Source organism: Pseudopipra pipra, chromosome 5, assembly GCF_036250125.1.
Source record: "Pseudopipra pipra isolate bDixPip1 chromosome 5, bDixPip1.hap1, whole genome shotgun sequence".
Lineage (NCBI taxonomy): Eukaryota > Metazoa > Chordata > Aves > Passeriformes > Pipridae > Pseudopipra > Pseudopipra pipra.
The window spans coordinates 65,440,960-65,461,837 of record NC_087553.1 but is presented as its reverse complement, the minus strand read 5'-3'; the positions used below and the strand labels follow the sequence as shown (position 1 = coordinate 65,461,837).

The window sequence follows — 20,878 nt, the reverse complement described above, 5'->3', positions numbered from 1 at the left end:
AAGCACTTGTAATGGATTGCAGGTGTATCCAATGTCAGTTGCATGCAAATTTTGATGGAGAATCCTGAATAAAAATAAGCTATATTGAAGATATTGTTAATCTTCAAGTGAAATCTTGTATCCAGTCAAAACATATGTCTGCTGAAAATAAATTCCCATGAACATATTCTTATTACAATTACTATATTTTTCTGGACACTGTGTTCTTACTGACTCCTCATCTCCCTGCACTTGACACTGATCAGTAACATAGAGACCTGAAGGAGTTTATATAATTGTTAACTCATAATAAAAAACAATGGAATGCATCAGTGGGTTTAAGTTATCCCTGCTGTGAGCTAACGTATTTATTTTTATAGGGATTTGAGGGAGAACTACTGCCGAAATCCAGATGGATCTGAGTCACCCTGGTGTTTTACCACTGACCCAAACATCCGTATTGGTTATTGCTCCCAGATTCCTAAGTGCGATGTATCAAATGAACAAGGTAACAGAGGAAAGGGTGATAACGTGATTTTAAGTGAATACTGTACTGTTCCAAACAGCAGATAGACAGGCTTGAAAGCTGGAGAAGCTGATCTGTACTACACCTGTGTGGTTCTGCTTTGGCTTTCTTTGCATACTTGGGATTCATCGTGGTGTAAATGAGATTCATTTCTCAGTTCAGTTTTCGATTCCAGCAGGGAAAGCTGCAGCAAAGATTTGCTATTGGATCTGACTTTTAGACAAGGTGAATCTGTGTATCTGCTCCACTGTCTCTACCTTTCTTAGTTTGAAAGGCCTTTTGCCAGAGCTGAGATGATTTCCTTGGTTCACAGTCCTTCTGTAATTGCACATGAGGCCACCAAAAGTTGTGGATTTTTTTGTTTGTTTGTTTGTTTGTTTGTGGTTTTTTTGTTTTGTTTGTTTGTTTGTTTTTTTCGCATGTCCCTCCTTGTCTAAAAGGAATTGATTCTCTTAGATACCTTTGCTTGTGAGGTCCACTCTTGAGTCTTCATGCAAATGTTTTTCCCATGAGGTCTTGGTATTACTCTAAGGAGTATTATTGTATCCTGAGAACTGATGTCAATCATAACTGAGGCTAAGACTTCAGACCTATTACCCTACAGCAGGCTGCATTAACATCTCCATCTTTAAATTTTAGACAATTTTTCTTGTAAATTTGAAAAAGTTGCAGTTGCAAGAGTTATATCAGAGAAAGGATTAAACTTTTACTTTCATTTTGTCTTTCTTGTAAAGTATCAATTATCAAAAAGTAAAATTACTGACGAATATGAAATTAAATGCTTTATGCAAAAAGTCTTTATAGTAGTGATAATTTTAAACAATCATCTTGAAAAGTCTCAAAAAGGCTTGTGATAAAAGCTTATGAATTAAACATGACTTCTGCTGGAGCGAACAGGCAAGTTTTTGAATTACATTAAAATGAAAGTCATGTTGATTTTTTTGATTTTGCTGAAGTATTACTTAAGTCTAGGATTATACACAGTTGCCAGTATCCAGAACCTACACAGAGCTAGGCTGTTTCAAGTAGGCTGAGTGCCTATTTTTTGAGGAGGGAGGAATAAGGGAGCATTTTTGCTTTGTTTTGTATAACCCAGGTTCTAACAACTTTTAGGATATTCTATATGACCCCTCTAAATTAATCATAAACAAACTATTTAAAAAAGAAATTTTCCCAGTTTATCTAAGTAAGACAGAATTTAAAATTTGGAAACTTTTTCCCATTTTCTTTCTGAATTGATTTATACAATTTTCTGATTTATATTATATAACATTTGCTAAATGGAACACTTGTCTTTAGTAATTTGAATTACTGATGGTAAGGAAGAGTTTTCTTCTCAGTGTTGCACAATCACCTGCTACTTTTTTGACTCAACATTCTTTTTTTCAGATTGTTATCGTGGCAATGGCAAGAGTTACATGGGGAATCTATCCAAGACAAGATTTGGGCTAACTTGCTCCACATGGGACAAAAATATTGAAGACTTACGTAGGTGTGTACATATGAAACAGGAAGAGATGGTTCAGTGAGTCCTGAACAAATACTGCCTCCAAATGGCAACTCTTTCTCATCTGCAGTGATTCTAAAGCAGGCCCTTATGCCCTGGAGTTTTTAGTATTTTTTTTTTTTTTAATCTTTATCTTTTTCTTTTTTCTTCGTGTTCAAATACGTTACACAACATGACTTTGTTCCAGCTAACCACTAATTGCAGGCTTTGGGATGTTTCTTAGTGTTTAGTTTACTGGTCTGTTTTACCCCATCTTTGTCCTCAAAAGTTTTGTACAATGAGACGACAGCAGGAACGAGGCAGGAAATTATTATCTCATCAACCTAATCTCATAGCTCACACTGCTTCAAAGAGGAGGTTGGACTTGAAACCACCTAATGTCCCTTGCTGCCTGAAATTGAATCTTGAATCTACAGTCTAATGACACTGACATCAAATGCCATTAAAAAGACTTGCAATTTCTGTTGTTTATCATTACTTTGGCTTCATATTCAAGTAGTGGAAATGGCAAGTTACTTTAATTTATTTGTTGAAGTAAAATGAATCAGCAGGAAGTACAAAATAAGGGATTTATCTAAAATTTTGCTGTGTGTGAGATATCACACACACTAGTGGCCCTGATGGAAACAGTTTCTCCTTCACTTTCCTTTGGTTTCTGAGGCTCATGCAAATATGCCAATATTGGCTTTGGTACTTGTTGTTGAGTCATAGTGACCAACATATTGGGGACTATTTTCCTTTGTAATCTGGCTGTCCCTGATTCCTTCTGCTGATGTTATTGTCAGTCAGGACAGTGTGTAAGTCAGCAAGTTAGCCTTTGGGGAAGCTGTATTGCAAAAGGCAGAATTCAGTGGCCCTGTCTGGAATCATCACTTGAACTGCATGTGTTTTTCCCCACAGATGTTAAGAGAGAGGATGCATATTCCAGTGTGCTGTCCATGTAAGGGAAGCAGAGGTTTAAGATCATGACTTGTGAGAAACCTTATAAGTCTTCAGTTAGAATGAGATAGCATAAACCTACTGAATGCTTGATGCAATTGCATTCATTTAATTGAGCACAGATCAGCCTTGATTTTCTTATTCCCACACATTTTCCATCTGGGAACTTCTTTGGGGAGTTATCTGTCTCACTGCAACAGTTTTTCTGGTTATGGATGTACTAGAGGCAGCATACGTGGTTGGTAATGAACTAAAAGAGCAGTACAGCTGTAACCAGGGAAGCCTATATCCTTGTGTCTGGCAAGTCAGAAATAAACAGATTTCTCTGCTTCAGATTGTGACCCCAAAATTTCCCCTTTAAAATGCCCCATGTAGAAGCAATTTAGGTGACCTATCACTGCAGTTTGTTTGAACCATTCATCCTTCTGCTTGCCTGCTGTTCAGCCTTGCTAACTTTCTTAGTTTGCCCTTCCTTTGCCTATGATTCATCTTTGCAGATTCAACACTCCCTTGTGCTGTTAACATGCAAGGAGAAGGTACCTGTGCTCCCCAGAGAGATCTGCAGGTTTGCTGAGGACATCACAGGCACCCTTCTAATCAGTGTAATGGTCCCTCCTGAGGGTATCTAGAGATTTTAGCTCGACTGGGAGATCTAGAAACCTCACAGCTGTCTAGTGCACACTGTGCTTAAAATACCAACCAGAGGAAACTTGGACCCAGATCCAGCAAATATTTGGGTCTCGTCTTCCCTTTGATTTTAACCAGCCCTAAACCCTGACCTGTAGGCTTCTCAATCAGCTAATAGTACAATGTGGAGCAAAGCAACATTTAACCTTTGAAAATTTGGGCTATAGTATAAAGCTTTTCAGCACTTTGAATTTTTTTTCCCTGTAGGCATATACAAATATTCAGAGAACCAGATGTTAGTAAACTGAAGAAAAACTATTGCCGCAATCCAGATGATGATTTTCATGGTCCCTGGTGTTACACAGATGATCCTCTTGTTCCCTGGGATTACTGCCCTATTTCTCGATGTGAGTACTTGCTATGCCTCTGGCATTGTCAGCTGTGCTGTCCCAGTAAAGCCATGGTTTCACAGGCATATGCACACCTTTCCATTGTCACTTGTGGCAGTGGAAAATGTGTGATTCTATCAAGAATCAATTGTGCGTGACTGAGAAGGAGCAGACAGAAGCTGCTTGTGCAATATATGAACAAGGGGTTCTTTTCCTTGACCAGCTTGGAGATTTCAAGGCTTATTTATGCAGCAGGAGCACAAAAGGGCTATTACAGATGGTCAAACATTTTCCAGCAGATCTAGCTATTGAATGAGGGCTGGACGGAGACAAAGAATTGTCTGGTGGTCAGAATGCTGGCTGTGGCCTCAAGAAACCCAGGGAGAGTTATCTTCTAAACTACAAGCTTCAGAGTCTCTTTGTGTGATCTGTATTTGTAAAGTTAGGATAACTCACTATGTATATGCTGAAGTGTATATGTGCTATACAGATTAGATTCTGCTTTCAGATGTTTCTGGGATGATTTAACTCCTGGCAAGAATCAGGAAAATAACGCCCCCAAAGTTGAATGTTTAAATCTAAATAGATTAAAAAAACAGAATTAAAAATCCTAGGGAACTCAGTAACAAACAGACAATAAGTGGGAAAAGACAGTTTTATGCTGAAAAATGCACAATTCATATTTATGTTCAAAATCTTTCTCTTCAATTCTTATTTCTAAATTACTTTGCTGTGTATCCTGGGAGAACACTTAAATGGTAAATCAGGCTTTTGAATACATGTCTCTGATCTCTAGAGGTTAAGGATAATGTTACACTCATTCCTAGTGGCAATCTGCTGCATTTCCTCAATAGTCTGAACTCCGGCATCTCTAAAAAGTGATATTTGAAGTCTCAGGCGATGCTTTGGCATCTATGAGAGGAGTAAACAAACTGTGCAAAAGGTTATTTGTGTCAATGTAAATTAAAAAAACAGCTGAAGAAATTTACTTTTTGTTCACTTATTCTGTGTTCATTATGAATTTCTAAGGAAATATTCACAGCAAACATTTCTAGGGTTTGTTGCACCAATGCAACATTGGTGACTATTACAATTTCTGCAATCAAACTCCAGAGTGGGAATATGTCTGTTTTACAACTCTAACTCATATGGACTACTACTAGTAGCTCATTTACTTATAACCAGCTTAACAAGTACAGAAAAAATTCTAAGAGTTCCCCAATTAACTTACTTGGTGCCTTTAACTGGTCTATTCAGACTACATTCATATATATATATATACACACACATATATATACACATATGTATGTATACATATGTATATGTGTATATATATATGCACATACATACATATGTGTATGCATGTACATAGAAATTTAACTATGTATATAACTCTATACCTTTATATTTTATACATACATATACGTGTGTGTATATATATACACATATATATGTGTGTCTATACATATGTATTTGCTTAATGGTGGAAATCTAGTTGGATGAGACTGTTTAAATTTTGCTTGTGCAAATTTTCAGTAGCTACACCTGTACCTCCACTGTGCTTCCAGCTCAATATGCTGGGTCACTCTGTAGACTTTACTGAAGGCAAAAATTTTAAGTGAAGGTTAAGGAACCTTGTTGTAACTGCTTTTTTTTTTTTTACTTGGACTTAATGGAAGAACTGAACCAGATTTTGGGGAACACATTTTGAGAAGTTTTTTGTTGATAGGAACATAGAAGGACTTTTGCAGTTTCAAATGTTATTAAGGAAACTAGAATTTATTTTGGTCTGATTTGGATTTAATCACATGACTTCCATAGTTCCTCAAAGCTTGTAAAAAAGTCACAACTTCATTTTTCAGCATTTGCTTGTTTGAATAAAAAATGTAAATTGAACATTATAGGCAGCCTGATGTATTCAGAATTCAGCCAAGTAGAAAAATGCTTACAAGTCCTATTGCAAAATGTTTATTTCTTATTTCATTCTGTTGGGATAAAATTCTGTCTTCTTGTTAGTTCTTACTTAATTGTACTAAAGAAATCATATTGAAGTTTAAAACCTGGTCTATCATTAAAGTTAACTATATGCCATTTGCTGTTGATTTTTACTCTATTAAATTTTTAAATGCATTTTAATTTTGTATTATGGTTATCATATGTGTCTGTCTAGGTGAAGGTGATACAACTCCTACAACAACTAGCTTGGATGGTAAGTAAGTTTGTGCGTATACTGTGCAATGCATGACTGTATCCTCTAAGACTAACCATTTCTTTCCAATTGGGAAATAAGTAAAGATCAGTTAAAGTTATAAAAAAAACCATATAGCCTGAGAAAAATTGCTTTTACCAGAGGAAAATGGGGAACAGCTCTATTGCACTCCTTTATCTATTCTCACTGTTATGTCTTACCAGTGGTAAGATTTGGTAGTGATTTACAATGTTTGCTTTTTAACTACATAAATCTCAAAAAAACTATTTAAATGCATGTATTTTATATTCCCTATGGATATTTGTATAGACAAACTCAGCTTCATTGAAGTAGTTTTGGTGGTTTAGAAATATATTTCATTAGCATAGGGAAGTTAATCCGTAATAAATATTGATCTTCTTGTGGCCCTTATGTGCAACTGCGCAGGTTTCCTACCGCTGTTTTTAGTAAAATGTGATCTCTGGACCTGCTTTCAGATACTACCATTCCTTGTGCCTCAACAAAACATTTGAGAGTTGTAAATGGAATCCCAACACAAACTAACGAAGGATGGGTGGTTAGTTTGACCTACAGGTAACTATTACATTGGTTAGAAGGACAATACATCTAATAGGACATTTGTTTCAGAATTGTAGAAAATGTTGAACATATTAAGAATAATTCTACATTGCAGTTAAATTCTGTAAAAGCAGAGAAACAGGATTCCTGTGATGTCAGATGATGCCATAGTATGAACCCTGCAAGTGAAATATTTTATATGTTCATTATTACTAACTTAGCCACATGAACTTGTAAAGCATTCATAGTGTTCTGCTCTTTCAATTACTGCAGATGTTTTCATAACATTGGCTTAGCATTCAGCACTAAATTGTTTATTTTAAAGACTGTTAGGAAAAAGCTGAATTTCATAACATTTTCACTGTGACAGTAGAGCATTTAGTTACGGAGTATAGGATTGAGGACTTATACCCAGGTCAAATTTAGCTTTCTCCTTATATCATTGGATGCAATTAAAATTTGTTTGGTATTAAAAAAAAAAATAAGTAGGAGCTATAAGGAAACCCTTTTCATTCTGTAAAACAGGACCCTAACACGTACAGCTTATGTTTAACACATGTATTACATTATGGCAGATCTTACTTTGCTACTGTGTAAAAGCCAGAACACAGAATTGCTGCTTCCTATGTTCATTACGCTGGTTCATAACTCATCAGCTAGAAATGTGAATCATTAATTTATAACAGGATATATCTCATGTATCAGCCTACATCTTCTATCATGGAAAAAAAAAGTAAAAAGCCTCTTAACCTCTGTGGGGAAAAACACATACAGTCTAAGTGATGATTCCAGACAGGGCCACTGAATTCTGCTTAAATGAAACATGAGAGTAAAGGAAAAGATAAAAAAAAATATTTTCTACATTGCTTCATTGCTAGAGAAGTTCCAGGGTTTCTTCTCATCCATAGTAATCTTTGCATCTTGTAAGATCCCATCAGAACTATTCCTTTCTGGAAGTGTAGTGAATGGTCCAGAAAGACATTTCTAAAGGAACATCACTATATTCCTAGACTGAGTAACCAGATAGGTGGGCTAAATCACTCTGAAAAAGTTCAACTTTGTTCTGTTTTAGAAGCAGCCTTGATATTTGAGAAACTTTTAGACAGGTAAGGTGAATTATGTCTAGGTACCCAAAATTTAAATAGCTAACATTAGGGTAGTTGAACCTGGATTTTTTGCTATGTGACAAAATTCTGTGAAATAGATGAGTGCTTAAATGATTGCAGATCCTTTTATGAATAAGGGATTCCTGGAATACTCCAGCAGCAAAATATATTTTGAACAATTACATGTGGGCATAAAAATGTAGCTTTATTTTGTATTGTTACCAAGGAAACAAGTAGAATATTTTCTGAAACAAAATCCTAGTGACTTCAGAACTTTCTGCAAGAAAACTTACACTTCAAGATGGAATTGCCATGTCTGAATGGTGAACACTTAGTGATACTTAGAAACTATTCTTATTTGGCAACCAAAGCACACCTCTAAATGTTAGATTAATCAATGAAATTTTGTTATATATCAAATCCAGATTCTGGTATCAAGTATATTTAAGTAGATTTTGATGGATTTCATCTGTGTCATGGAACCAGCTCTAAATTTGTCCCATATTTAAATAAGAAGTTAACCTTTCTAAGTGTACTAATTAATCTTCTAAAGCAGATGATGAAATCTTGTATAGTAAAATAATAAGTGTTGCAAATATAACATGAAAGAACTCATTTATACTTCTGATTGTGACATTTTTATAATGAAACTGGGGAGAATCTATATTTTAGAAAGACTACAGCCTTTTGGACCAGATATTTTTCTGCTCAACCAAATTCAATTAAAAAAAAAATCAAACGTTTTTGTTATTCTGCTGTCTTTGAGCTCCATATAGAATCTGGTATCCATCCAGCAGTTCTTTGCAAAGCTCTGAACATTTGTGTGATTTGAATTTATAAATTGTGAGATTTTAAGCTTTTCTGAAATTGCTGACAATTCTGATTCCCTTTCCAAAATGCTGCAGAAAATAAATGTAATTTTGGAGGCACAACGAAGGAAACTAATTAATCTACATTCCACAGTAATCTTTTTTTTTTGAAAGAACTGTCATGCCTAATTGCTTTAATTTTACTTGATATATTATGCTTCAGGTTTTCTATAATCACATGTAGGATGTCATACACTGCAGATTGTTTCCAACTGAAGTATGTGGGGACACAAATCTCCTAGGGCTTGTAATCAAGTAGGAACTCTCCACCTTGAGGTCAATGCTTTGAATGATACTTACATGAGTAATGACCAAATGTTGTTTACATCTGGTGGCAGTTTGGGGACTTGCTTGAGTGTTTGAGTCCAGCTCCTGTACAAAGAATTTGCTCGATTGGTTTGTTGGGTTTTTTTATTTAATTTTAATTTTAAATTAGGTCTCTTATTACAAATTCAGCTTTGAAACCACTAAATGAATAGAGTAACTGAATTGGTCTTTCTTTCTGGTTTTTACACATTAGAATAAATCATTGCTAAGTCATGTTACTGTAAGTGTTAAAACTGTACAGCAAAGGGACAGAGACATGTTTCTGTGTATTGTCAGTCTGCCACTTTTCACCAGGAAAAGTATGTAGGGAGCAAAGTACTCTTTAACATTTTGACTATATAGAAATTAATACCCTTCCTTTTTTTTTAATCTTTTTTCTTTTTTTCCCCCCAGGAATAAGCATATTTGTGGTGGTACTTTGATAAAGGAGGAGTGGGTTCTTACAGCAAGACAGTGTTTCCCTTCTCGGTACAGTAGTCTGTAACTTTGCAATATTAAAATCCATCTATTTTCAGGAACTTATCAGCACAACACGTCTTTAACTTAAATGCAGCAAATTTCCCTCCTGTTTGGCTTTAATACTGCTTTTCTAATATAAAAGGCCCACGGGACCTTGGTATTTTCTGTTATTATTGTTGTAAATCTAAAAGAGCTCTGGCTATTTTACATAGAAGCATAAATAGGTTTTCCAAGTGTCATGGTTAGACAATTGCCTTTTTATGAGAATAACCTCATGCCTCTGCTTAACTTGACAGAATAAAATAGAAAACTTGGGCAAATCTCAAAAAGTTCAAAGGTTCATACTGTCCAAGGATCTAAATGTTTGGATACTATTATGAAACAAAAATTAGATTTTAGTAACAGTTAAAGATAAAATTATGTAATGGCTTCAGGCCAAAAACTTACATTCAAGAATGTTGATTTTGGAATAGCAGTTGGCAGCATAAAGCCATTTCTGCTGAAGAGCATTAGTTAAGATCTTCTAGCCTAATCATTTTAAGCAGAGTTTTTTGAGTTATTTTATCTTATACTCAGCAAAATCATAACCAACTTTGTCTCATTTAGGTACAAAGATTTGAAAGACTACAAAGCCTGGCTTGGAGTCCATAATATCAAAGGAAAGGGAGAGGAGAAGCATAGGCAAGTCCGGAATATCTCCCAGTTGGTATATGGCCCTGCAGGGTCAGATTTGGTCCTACTGAAACTCAGCAGGTTAGTAGTTGTTATTGTGAATTCCAGGATTTTCATCTGATGGATGAGATTCTTCCTAAATAAGATTTGCAAGTTCATTGCTCTACTATCTCCAATACTACAGATGCTGTCTCCATGGGCTAAACTTCCAATTCAAAGACATTTTACTTGATATATGCAAAAATACAGGTCCATCTACAGTACTCAGATTCTGAAATATCAGTTGTTTTTTTTTTTCCTGATAACCATGTTTAGGTTTGTTGGGAGATTTTAAAAAAAAAAAAAACAAACAACAAACCCACAAAGTGCCCACATGGACTAGTATGAGGTTTTCATGGCCAGGCTTCGCGAACGAAGATTTGGGAAGGGCTCTACCCACGTTTGTTGCAAAGTATAAGGTTTTATTTATAGAATAAGCACCAGATTGTAACTTAAATCCTTGTGTATATACAAGCTTTCAAACTTTCTCCAGATTAACAAAACTACATATTCAAATGAAATACCATTATTACTTACTTTTAAGATTAAAACCTAAGTTAAATAGCATAAAAGTGGTGACAGCATTTCAAGAAATCTTTTGACAGTTAACAGCTGTAGCACAAAAATTAGGTAGAAGAATCCATCACATTCTTTAAAGACAAAAAATGAAGAAAAAGAATTGGCACAGTTTTTGATTGCTGTGGTATATAATAGACTTAATGCCATTTTTAAGATACATTTTAGAAGATCAAAATCCATTGTATCTATTATTTTGTCTCTCATTTCAGACCTGCTATATTGACAAATTTTGTAGAAATAATCCGATTGCCCATTTCTGGATGTACCATTCCAGAGAAGACCAGTTGCAGTGTTTATGGATGGGGATACACTGGATGTAAGAAACTATTTTTAAAAACTAAATGAATACGTTGACAGCTTACTTCCTCTTGTCATTATAGGTGAGGCTGCTGGTATTGCCTGATGCCACAGTTGTCCAACACTTCTTGTTATAAAATACTGTTTCTTTTTTTTTTTCTAATTTTATAAATCTTTGACTATTTTATCTAAGTTCATTTAATATTTTCTACTAGTCTATCCTTTTGTTTCAGTGACAGGCAAAATGATTCAAACATTTCAAGGAATGAACTAGAGAAAAACATTGATCTGCATGTTAAAAAATTAGAAGATCTGTTTTGCAGAATGCTAGCTGGTTTTTGAAAAAATCTGGTTCATCTGGTTCATCATGAGCAGTCTCCTTCTGTATCCCAAAGTAGGCCGCCCTGTGGAAAAACTCATACAGAAACATGTAATCAAAGACTTTATTAATATACACAATGACACTGAACTAGGGATGCACAAGCAACCCTAGGTCTGGTATTTCCTAACTTTTGAATACTTGACTTTGCAACCTTCCTAATGTTTATTAAACACAGTTTTTGTGTGAAGAAAATACAAATATGTGGGAGAACAGACATTTATTTAGTCTGGTAAATGCTATATCTGGCTAATTATGTGTTGATAATAAAGTTAATAGCTGCCAGTTGACAATAATTACTCCAATATTTACTGTGCTCAAATGTTGTTTTGCCACAGATCCTGAGTAAGCAGCAGCAACATACTCACACTGTCCTGGAAGCAGGGCAGAACCTAGACTGGAATTCTGAGTCTCTCTTCCATGTAGCCATTGCTCTGCATTTCTTTGTGGGTGGCAATTAATCTGTACCAGCCCTCTCCCAAATGACTGCCTTTGATGTTCCCAGCATGTCCACATTAGCCGTCCTCTGGGGCCATCGGCTGTCTGGGGGACAGGGACATAGGGCTGGAGCACAGCATCACAGGAAAGCTTAGCTTAACAGACCTGATAAGGAATTTGCAATGCTGTGGAGTTATGTAATACAGTAAATACATAACATCTGTCATCCAAGGACTTTGTATTATATTTTATGCACTACTTATTATAATCCTCACAGAATCCTGGTCAGGGAAGGAAGAAGTGTTACATCCATTTTTTCAAGAAAACAGGATAATAAGTCAGTGGAGAGCAGGCTTGGCATTTTCTTTTGATGGCTGTGCAGAGAATGGGCAGGTCCAGACCCTTTATTTATCTTTGCAGCTTGTATGGGCTTGTCTTTCAACATGTAGAACAAGAGTAAGCTCCACAGGGCTCCTGCTTCCTGACCTTCACACTGATGAATGGAGATTACACAAGGCTGTGGCTCTGCCCTTGCGGGCACAAAGTCATTCAGTGTAGCTGAGCCAGCACAGAATGAGAAAAACTCTACTCTGCTACAGAATTTCTCAAGTCACACGTCCTTTCCTGGGCCGTGGCAGGCACTGTTGCACATTAACTCATGTCTAAGGCAGGGAGCAGAATCCTTACTCCACTGATGGGAGAGAGAACATTTTCAGGGTCTCTTTTTCTGATTTCTTTGATATGACAGGGCGAGCTGGTGGTGAGCTGTAGAGTAAGCCCCACCAAACAAATACCTTGAAAATCTAATTTGTAGAAAATACAAAAGCATGGTGGGGATGGACAAAAATGTGAATACTGCAGTGAAAGGACAATAACTCAAATTACATGAGTAAGTTTATCCAGACTGCAGCTTGAATTATCTTTTCCCCTCTAAAATAGAATAAATTTTTTATTCTCTTTTCAATCCTAGTAGTTAACTATGATGGCCTGCTCCGAGTAGCAAACCTGTTTATTTTGGGAAACGAGAAATGTAACCAATATCTAAAAGGGAAGATCACTGTGAATGAGTCAGAAATCTGTGCTGTGGCTGAAACCATCGGTGCTGGGCCTTGTGAGGTAAATATTGCATTTCCTGATACATTCTTAGGAGCTATTAGCCTGGCTGTTTCTTTCCAAAAAGTAATTTACTGGAGTTTTTTATAATTATTCTCTCTGTATTACACTCATGTATGAAGAATTATTTTCGTCTTTTGCATTGGAAAATGATTTGTGTTACAAGTGTTTTATTTTCTGCCAGACTGCAGGAAGAGGTTCCTTTGCTTCAACTTCACCATGCCACCACACCAGTGAAAGATGTACATGAATGTTAAATATGCTCATATGACTGAACACTATACTTGTCTGAGACAAATTTGTGTTCTGTATAGAAAGGGACGAAGTGGCCTGAGTGCTAGCAATAGCAATATGTTTTGATTGAGTAGAAAGAAAAGACTGGAGCAAATTTAGCTTCTTAGTTAGATGGGGAACTTCATGCAAAATATATGAGTTAATACCCAACAGAGTTGATAAAGTTATGAAGGAAGGAGAAAGATACAAAAATGTTTTGAGGTTCATATCACTCTGAAGACTGGAGCATTTGGTCTCCCTAATCAAGACTGAGCAACATGTCAGTGAGGACAGGAGCTATATGATCACTACTTCAGTGATCATATAGCTTGATAGAGGTGTTTTGGTTGGGACTAGTTTTGATGATGGAGAAAAGACATCTGAGAAGAAATGTTGTAAGTAATGTATTACAGGAAAAGATAATTTTTTTTTTGCAGAAAATCTGGCTGATGAAATGATATCTAGATGGAGGGTAGTCATGAACAGTACTAAGTATTTAATATCTGGAGTAGAATAGTTGATTTACTAATACTGATGTTAACCATGTAGTGAAACTTTCCCTACCCAAGAGTACTACCAAACCATGGGGAACAGAGATCATGTTCATCAAGCTGAGGCCTCTTCCATTTATTATTAATATTTCACAGGATCACTTTTTTGTTGCAAAGTATTTTCTTCAAAATAAGAATTTTATACTTAATTGTAAATGAGGTCTTAGGCTTGTCAAGGCTTATAAATGAAACATCTGCATGGAAGTCTGCTGGGGATCCTGCACTTTGTTTTCCCCTGCAAGGGGAATGGACTGAATTAATATTAGCAATCAGTCTTAATCGCTGCATGATTTCCTGCTCCCCAAGTTCCCCTTTGAAGCTACTTTCCTCAGCAGAGAACAGGCAGAGGAACAAAATCAGACTGACAGGTGAAACTCCACTCCTGAAACTGTTTTATGAGCTACTCCGATGGCACTGACATAGTTCATTGTTCAAGTGGGAATTATTCTGCCATCAGTCAAAAAAAACCCCAAACCAAATAAAGGTCAAACATTGTTGTTTCTCTGGTGATCTGGAGAGAATACAATGCTAATTGTCTGCTTTTATTTTCTGAAACAATATCTCGCTATCTGATATGAACATTTACGGTCTAGTTTTGCAGCTAGTTTTCTGGGTTCAGTGTACCTTTAGCCCAAGTAAAAACTGCAGAATCTATGTTCAAGTCCGAAGTGTATATGAATATATCTAAATTATTGTTTCAGTCTAATTTAGATTGGATGTATTTTAGTGCTAAATAAGATCCTGATCTCAGTAGGTCATACTCCAAATTTTCACAGAATGCATAAACTGGTGCATAGGTGTCTCATTCATTCAGAATAATAAAAAAGAGCATTTTAACAAGTTATGTCTCAAAACTATGTCTAAAAAATATTACCTTTTATTATGTTTGAGATCTTCCCACATGCCTAGTACACATAGATTTTCATCCTAGGGCCTTGCAAGATGATTGACTGAAAGATATTAACCTGACTCTGTCAGTAGTCTTGGATGCAGAGCCTGTTATCATAACAAAGATGTTTATCAGTCACCTCACATTCTGCTCATCTGGTTTATATTTACATAAACAAATATTAAGCTTGCAAGTAGCTGAAAGAGGTGAATAAGATCTGATAGTCTGAAGTCTCTAGAACTACATGTAAAGATGGATCACAAGATTTAATTTCCATGGAAAAGAACCAAAGGGTCAGAGGGCAGCTTTGTCATTGGTTCTTATAAGTTCTGGCTATGAAAAAGATATTGGAAGTTGATTTATATCCTATGGTGGAATAACACTATTGCCTATTCATTGAGCAAGGTCATCCCCAAAAGAAACCACTCAGTAGGATACAGGTGGGAACGATGTCTTGAAGCATTTTGAGAAGTGACATCCATTATGTTTATCTTTTCCTAGCGAGATTATGGTGGTCCCTTGGTTTGTGAACAAAACAGGCTGAAGATAGTTGTTGGTGTCATTGTTCCTGGCCGCGGATGTGCCATTCGAAATCGTCCTGGGATTTTTGTTCGAGTCTCATATTATTCCCGGTGGATACACAAGATTATGATGACCTACAGAAAACCCTGAAAAACTCAACAACTTTCATTGAAAGATTTTGGACAGCATGGAATTAATGTCTAATGTAAAGATCAACAATTTTTTAACTACTTGATAGTCAAGTTTGTTGAGCTTCATTTAATATTTATGGGTGTTTTTGTTTGTCTATCAGTGTTGTTTTATAAATGTTGGAGTGACTTACAGTATATGCAAGTATGGTGACATATCTCCTGAAGATACTTGAATGGGTAAACAATTTCACAATGACACTATTACTGGATGATAAATGATTCTGTAGAAATAGATCATATGACCTGTTTTATGCTGCTCTTCAGATTATCTTAGAAGGAGAAAAAATTATAGTTTTATTTAACACATTCTTTCCATGAGCCATATATTTCTCTTCATATATGACAAAAGACCTACTGAGAGATATATGCAACTGTCAAGGACAGCATATAGGATCATATTTCTCTTCCCCCCTTATGAGAGGTCAAATATTGCAATATTTTATTAAAAAATAATCCTTTAATAATTAATCTTTTAATTATTGAAGGACTTTGACAAGCCTGCCATAAGCAGAGTTCTCATAGAAGTCACTACCAGTTCGGTTTTTTTAACAGTGCTTATAGACTTTAGTTCTGCACTTGGTTCCTTCACTGTATATGTGATCCTCTAATAGATGTTTCAAAACACTTTTTGGCTAGCAAACCATTGATCATTTCTTTAAAGTTTGACCCAGAAATAACTGAATTTCCGATGCTAAAGACAGCATTTTGTACAGATTGAAAAGTAATTCTGGAAGATTTTGGACATTAAAATAAATTTCAATCAAATATGCCCAAGTCTTTCTCAACAGACAAGTATTAAAAATTCACTTGGTTCTAGTTATTTCATGAAAGTAACTCTGTATTTACAACAGGAAAAAGAACAGTTAAATTTGGCACCTGTCTGGGAAACTTAAGACTGGGAAAAGTAAGTTATACATTAATAGTTTTTCAGAGGCTTGAGTTCTTTGCTAAAACCTTACCTAGATTTGGACAAAATTCTATCCTCTGTATAATTCCTTTCAGGATAATAAAATTATTGCAGATTGATATGATCTTGTATATAGTATGGACAACATCATCAACAGTTTAGTAACTTGTGTTTCCTGCCTGCATGTAGAATTATCATTTCCTTTTATGTTGATGGGAAAAGGGAACAAAAAAATCAGCCTCTATGAAAAGGGTTTGTTCTCCTTTAGGCATTTAGTTGTATGGCTGGAAGTATTGTACCAATACATTCTTATAGATGGCACTGATTACCCTGCAATTTCTGGAAAATTGATGCAACATATATACAATTGTTAGTTTTACTACTGTACATGTAATTGCATAAGTAACAACACTGTTACTTCACTTGTGGCTGCATAAATTGTAAATGCTTCAGTAGCACTTCCAGTAGGGTATGTCTAACTGCATAGCCACCAAGCTGACACCGTGGTGTAGACATACAAAAGGACATTTCATGCAGAAGACGCAGAGTTGAATTCTGCCCTGGCAGAAAGTAACCACTTCAGGGGAGTTCTCTTGGGAGACCAGCCCTCGTGTTGACTTACTGGCCCTCGTGTTGACTTACCAAATTTTCTTCAGCAGTGCACTTTGACTTCACATCTCCTGGTGAACTGGGATGAGTTTCAGCTCGTGCTTAAGTAGCTTGGCTTGCTGAGATTTGTGACAAGCATCCAGCGGATTCTACTGGCACATAGGAAGAAGTCTTTCAGCAAGCAGAGCTTCTACAATTCCTCCCAATGTAAATAGTCTCATTGGACAAGATGTGACTCCTCTGTACAGCAGGTTCGAGGTTGTGGATGCTACACAGGCAGTCTGTCTAGGTCTGTGTTGGCCACCTCCAAAGACTTTATGATCCCTTTGGCCTCTCTTACTTACTAGGCCTAATGAGGGCAGGATTTAGCCAGTTGTATTTACAGTTAATTATTGCCATGTATGTGAAGAGTGTATTCTTACTAAGTATATACTGACCATATCTTATAGAAAGGATTAACTTTTGAAGAGAGACTTTTAAAAAACTCCAAGTGAGTTTTGTTTTCTGCCACAAGTAGAATGTGGATAAAATATATGATTTCATGTTCACTCTTTGTATTCTAAGAATTGTTATGTGCTCATTGTATTATATTTGCAGGCATTTTGTTATGTCTACCTGAAAAAATTGAATCCTAAAATATTTTAGTTATAAGCTTCTGCTGTGCAGAAGACTGTGATTTTTATATATATATATCACACACACATATATATATATATATGATAAAAATACTGTTTTTTGTTAGACAATGTGTAAGGATTTTTACCTGTTTGTTCTGGGCAGTGTCTCAGTAAAATAAATTGTGCAGAGTTGATGCTCCAGAACTTAACAAGTTTGTATGCACTTGCTTACCAGGTACTTTTGCTCTCCCTATCTCAATATGGAGGGCACCTGAGACCCTGAAGAGCAAGGGAAGAGAAGAATAATGATATGTGGTAATGAATTTCTACTTCATTTATTCCTGTGAATATTTCTTGTTGGTACCAATGGTACCGTACCAGGCAACTGTTATAACTACAGGATTCTCTTAAGAAAGGACATGCTATAGATATTTTTTTCACTGTTGTAGTATTTTTCTCTCTAACAAGGGAACCTGATCTTGTGCCCATCTAAATTCCTGGAAAACCTCTTACTAACTTCAGTTGGATCTGGACTTCGCTTCATAAATGTGATTTTATTCATATTAGGATAAAAGGTACAGAATTTAAATTCTTATCTAAGGACATTCTTAAACTCCATTGAATTTCATCTTCATTCTCCTTGCTGTAATGCTGTAATTAATCCTTGGTCTCTGAAAAATGTAATATCTGGTTATAAAATTTTGGAATTAAGATATAAGAGCTGATTTTTTGCTACTGAAGTTAGTTTAACTTAATTATTGTTCTTCTTTGGGCATTGGAACTGGCTGATATTTCTTCCTTTAATTAATGAAAACATTTTCCCCTTAAAAAAGCTTTTTTCCCTGTCTCTTTTTCTCTCATAAACCTCATGACCCTCAGAGAAACTTAGTTGTCATTGGGAATGTACTGGTCTAGATTTTTTGCTGCTACTGCTGAAATCTTCTTCTCTAGTTCAAGATTAAAATTCTCTGAGGCATTCTGCAATCCATTGCTGCAGGTAATGCCAATGTACTTGACAGAGCTACCGAGTTGATCTTTTCAGATGAGGGTCCAAATATATCTCCAAGGATCAAAATCTACTCAGGCAAAATATCCCTTGAATTCAGTGAGTGGGATTGTCAAAAGAGTGGAGCCTGAGAGTTGCTCAGTGCTTTTCCCAACGGCTGTGCACTGAACCACATGGATCCTTGGACACTGAAAAGCACACAGATTCTCTACTCCAAGTTAACTGCAGCAGGAGTCAAGGCTTTACCATCATCTTTCTGGAGGGTTGGTTGTAAACCAGTCAACCCCCAAGGAGACTGTATGAAGCCTATTGGATTGGTTGTTTAGCCTTGTTTTCTTATCAATTATTTTCTTCCTCCCTCATGTGCACTGGCATATTACTGGTTTTGAATGTTGGGGCTGCTGGCGGGAACTAACATGGGTTTTCACCCTAAAATTTTGCAGTGTTCCTTTTTAAACATACTCTTGGGCATTTATGTGTGGTGTTACTTTGCATGGGATCTAACTTCAGGGAGCTGCCTGTGGAATTTAGTGTAAGATAAGAGTATTTTTTCATATTTAAGAGGGAAAAATAATCTCCCATTAAATGCAACTTGCTGAATGCCTAATGAAAAGGGAACACTGCAGTTATAACTTGTATTACAAATTTTCTGTAATTAACAGCATCTTCATTAGTTAATAAAGTTGGTATTTTTGTAACCTTGTTTACTCTTATTATTCTTAATAAAGTATTTTATAAAAAACCAACAACTTAATTAGCATTAAATTTCTTATTGAAAGAGGACGGTTGGACCCCCACTGCTAGGCTCCCAGTTCTAATTTCAGTGTGCACAGTAAGGAGGACTGGTACTTTAAAGATCTTCATGTGTCCAATAACAGAATTGCAAATAAAATGAAAGATAGAGCTAAATCCATCGTGATCCTGCTGAGTTTCCCCAAGACCTTTCTGATTGAATCCTGCACTGAGAATGGCCTAAGCATAGTGCAGTGAGAGTATATTCACAGTCAAAGGATGTGCTTAACATAAACATGAATATTTTCCAAGAATTTTGTAGTTCCTTACAATTTCATTATGAGAAGCTTGGAATTTTAATTTTTTATATAAATATACTTTACATTAGTGGAAAGGGCTCCCCTCACAGTATCTCTTAATACTACTGATGGTGGAAATGAAGGTGTAAAGGGGACCACTAACTTACAACAAACATAGGTGCTGCTGCTGCACTTAATATCACAACCAGCCAGCAGCTACCAAAAAAGGAAGCAAGTAAGCCCCTTACTAACCCCACTAGACTAATGTCTGCATTCAGCCAAGTATTGTCAAGCCCCTACAGCATCAGAGCATTCTGGTAAGTTCAAATAAGGGACAGTAAGTTCATTACTTCTTTGTCATTATCCAGCTGAAATTTCAAAGTTCTAAGTATTTCTGGTTACACTGTGGTTTTGGTGATTTAAACATATATTTGCTCCAGCTATACCAACAGTGAATCATTCTTCAAATAAACTTATGTGCAGAGTGTTTGAAATCTGATTTTGAATCTTCCATGGCAAACATTGTTTTCTTTTTGTTTTTAGTCCAAGAAAGGGATTTTGTAATTGACTCATAAAATCATTGGATTTTATCAGGAGCTCCTGAAATCAGGGGAAAGCTTCACAATAACTTCACCCATGCAGGAATGCTTCTAAAGTTATAAAAATCTAGAAATTGTCCATATGTCAAAACCATATTTTGCTACAGTTTTACATTCTAAGTATTTAGTATGTTCAGGTGACCTGTCTGTCTTCTGGGAGCCATGAAAATTAACTGCTTGTACGGCAATTTACACCACAAAAACCTATAAAGAAATATTGCCTTCATATTACACTCTGTCATGGCTTTATCTTTTGTAGTTGCAGGAACACTATAATCTGCAGATGATAAATGATGGAAACCCACACTGATGCTCGGTGCTTGGGTTCTGCTCTTTGTTTTTTAACAAGCCTCGTGTAAACAGAGCAGGCCATTTAGTAGAGTTTAGTTGTGTATCTATTCTGCCTTCAAAAACACCGATTTGGACAACTATGTTCCAATAAAAACCATGTGTAATAAATAGGAAAGAAAACAGCTGGGTGGAAAAAGGCAAACCATAGAAAGATTAATACCAAAGTAAGCCCTAAAATCAAATAATTTCTTTTTTTTCATGTTGTCTTAGTTTTTATAACGTAGGATATATGGTATGAAAAGCTGCAATAAAATAGTTTAACAACTAAATCTACTTCACTCTGGTTCACAGCTCTTGGGAAGATGAAATGCCTTTTCTGT

At 35.9% G+C, this 20,878-nt stretch overlaps 1 protein-coding gene across 2 annotated transcripts in view; it reads left to right on the top strand.

Moving 5' to 3' along the window:
* HGF (hepatocyte growth factor) overlaps positions 1-19,275 on the top strand; it is a 58,633-nt gene extending 39,358 nt beyond the window's left edge. For both annotated transcript variants that reach the window (XM_064656432.1, XM_064656431.1), the window contains exons 9-18: positions 360-487; positions 1,895-1,997; positions 3,846-3,985; positions 6,138-6,176; positions 6,653-6,749; positions 9,430-9,504; positions 10,102-10,248; positions 10,995-11,101; positions 12,870-13,015; positions 15,227-19,275. In XM_064656432.1, the coding sequence (XP_064512502.1) occupies positions 360-487; positions 1,895-1,997; positions 3,846-3,985; positions 6,138-6,176; positions 6,653-6,749; positions 9,430-9,504; positions 10,102-10,248; positions 10,995-11,101; positions 12,870-13,015; positions 15,227-15,397 (1,153 nt within the window). In that variant the 3' untranslated portion in view covers positions 15,398-19,275. The remainder of the gene's footprint in view (positions 1-359; positions 488-1,894; positions 1,998-3,845; positions 3,986-6,137; positions 6,177-6,652; positions 6,750-9,429; positions 9,505-10,101; positions 10,249-10,994; positions 11,102-12,869; positions 13,016-15,226) is intronic.
* Positions 19,276-20,878: the final 1,603 nt, after the last annotated feature.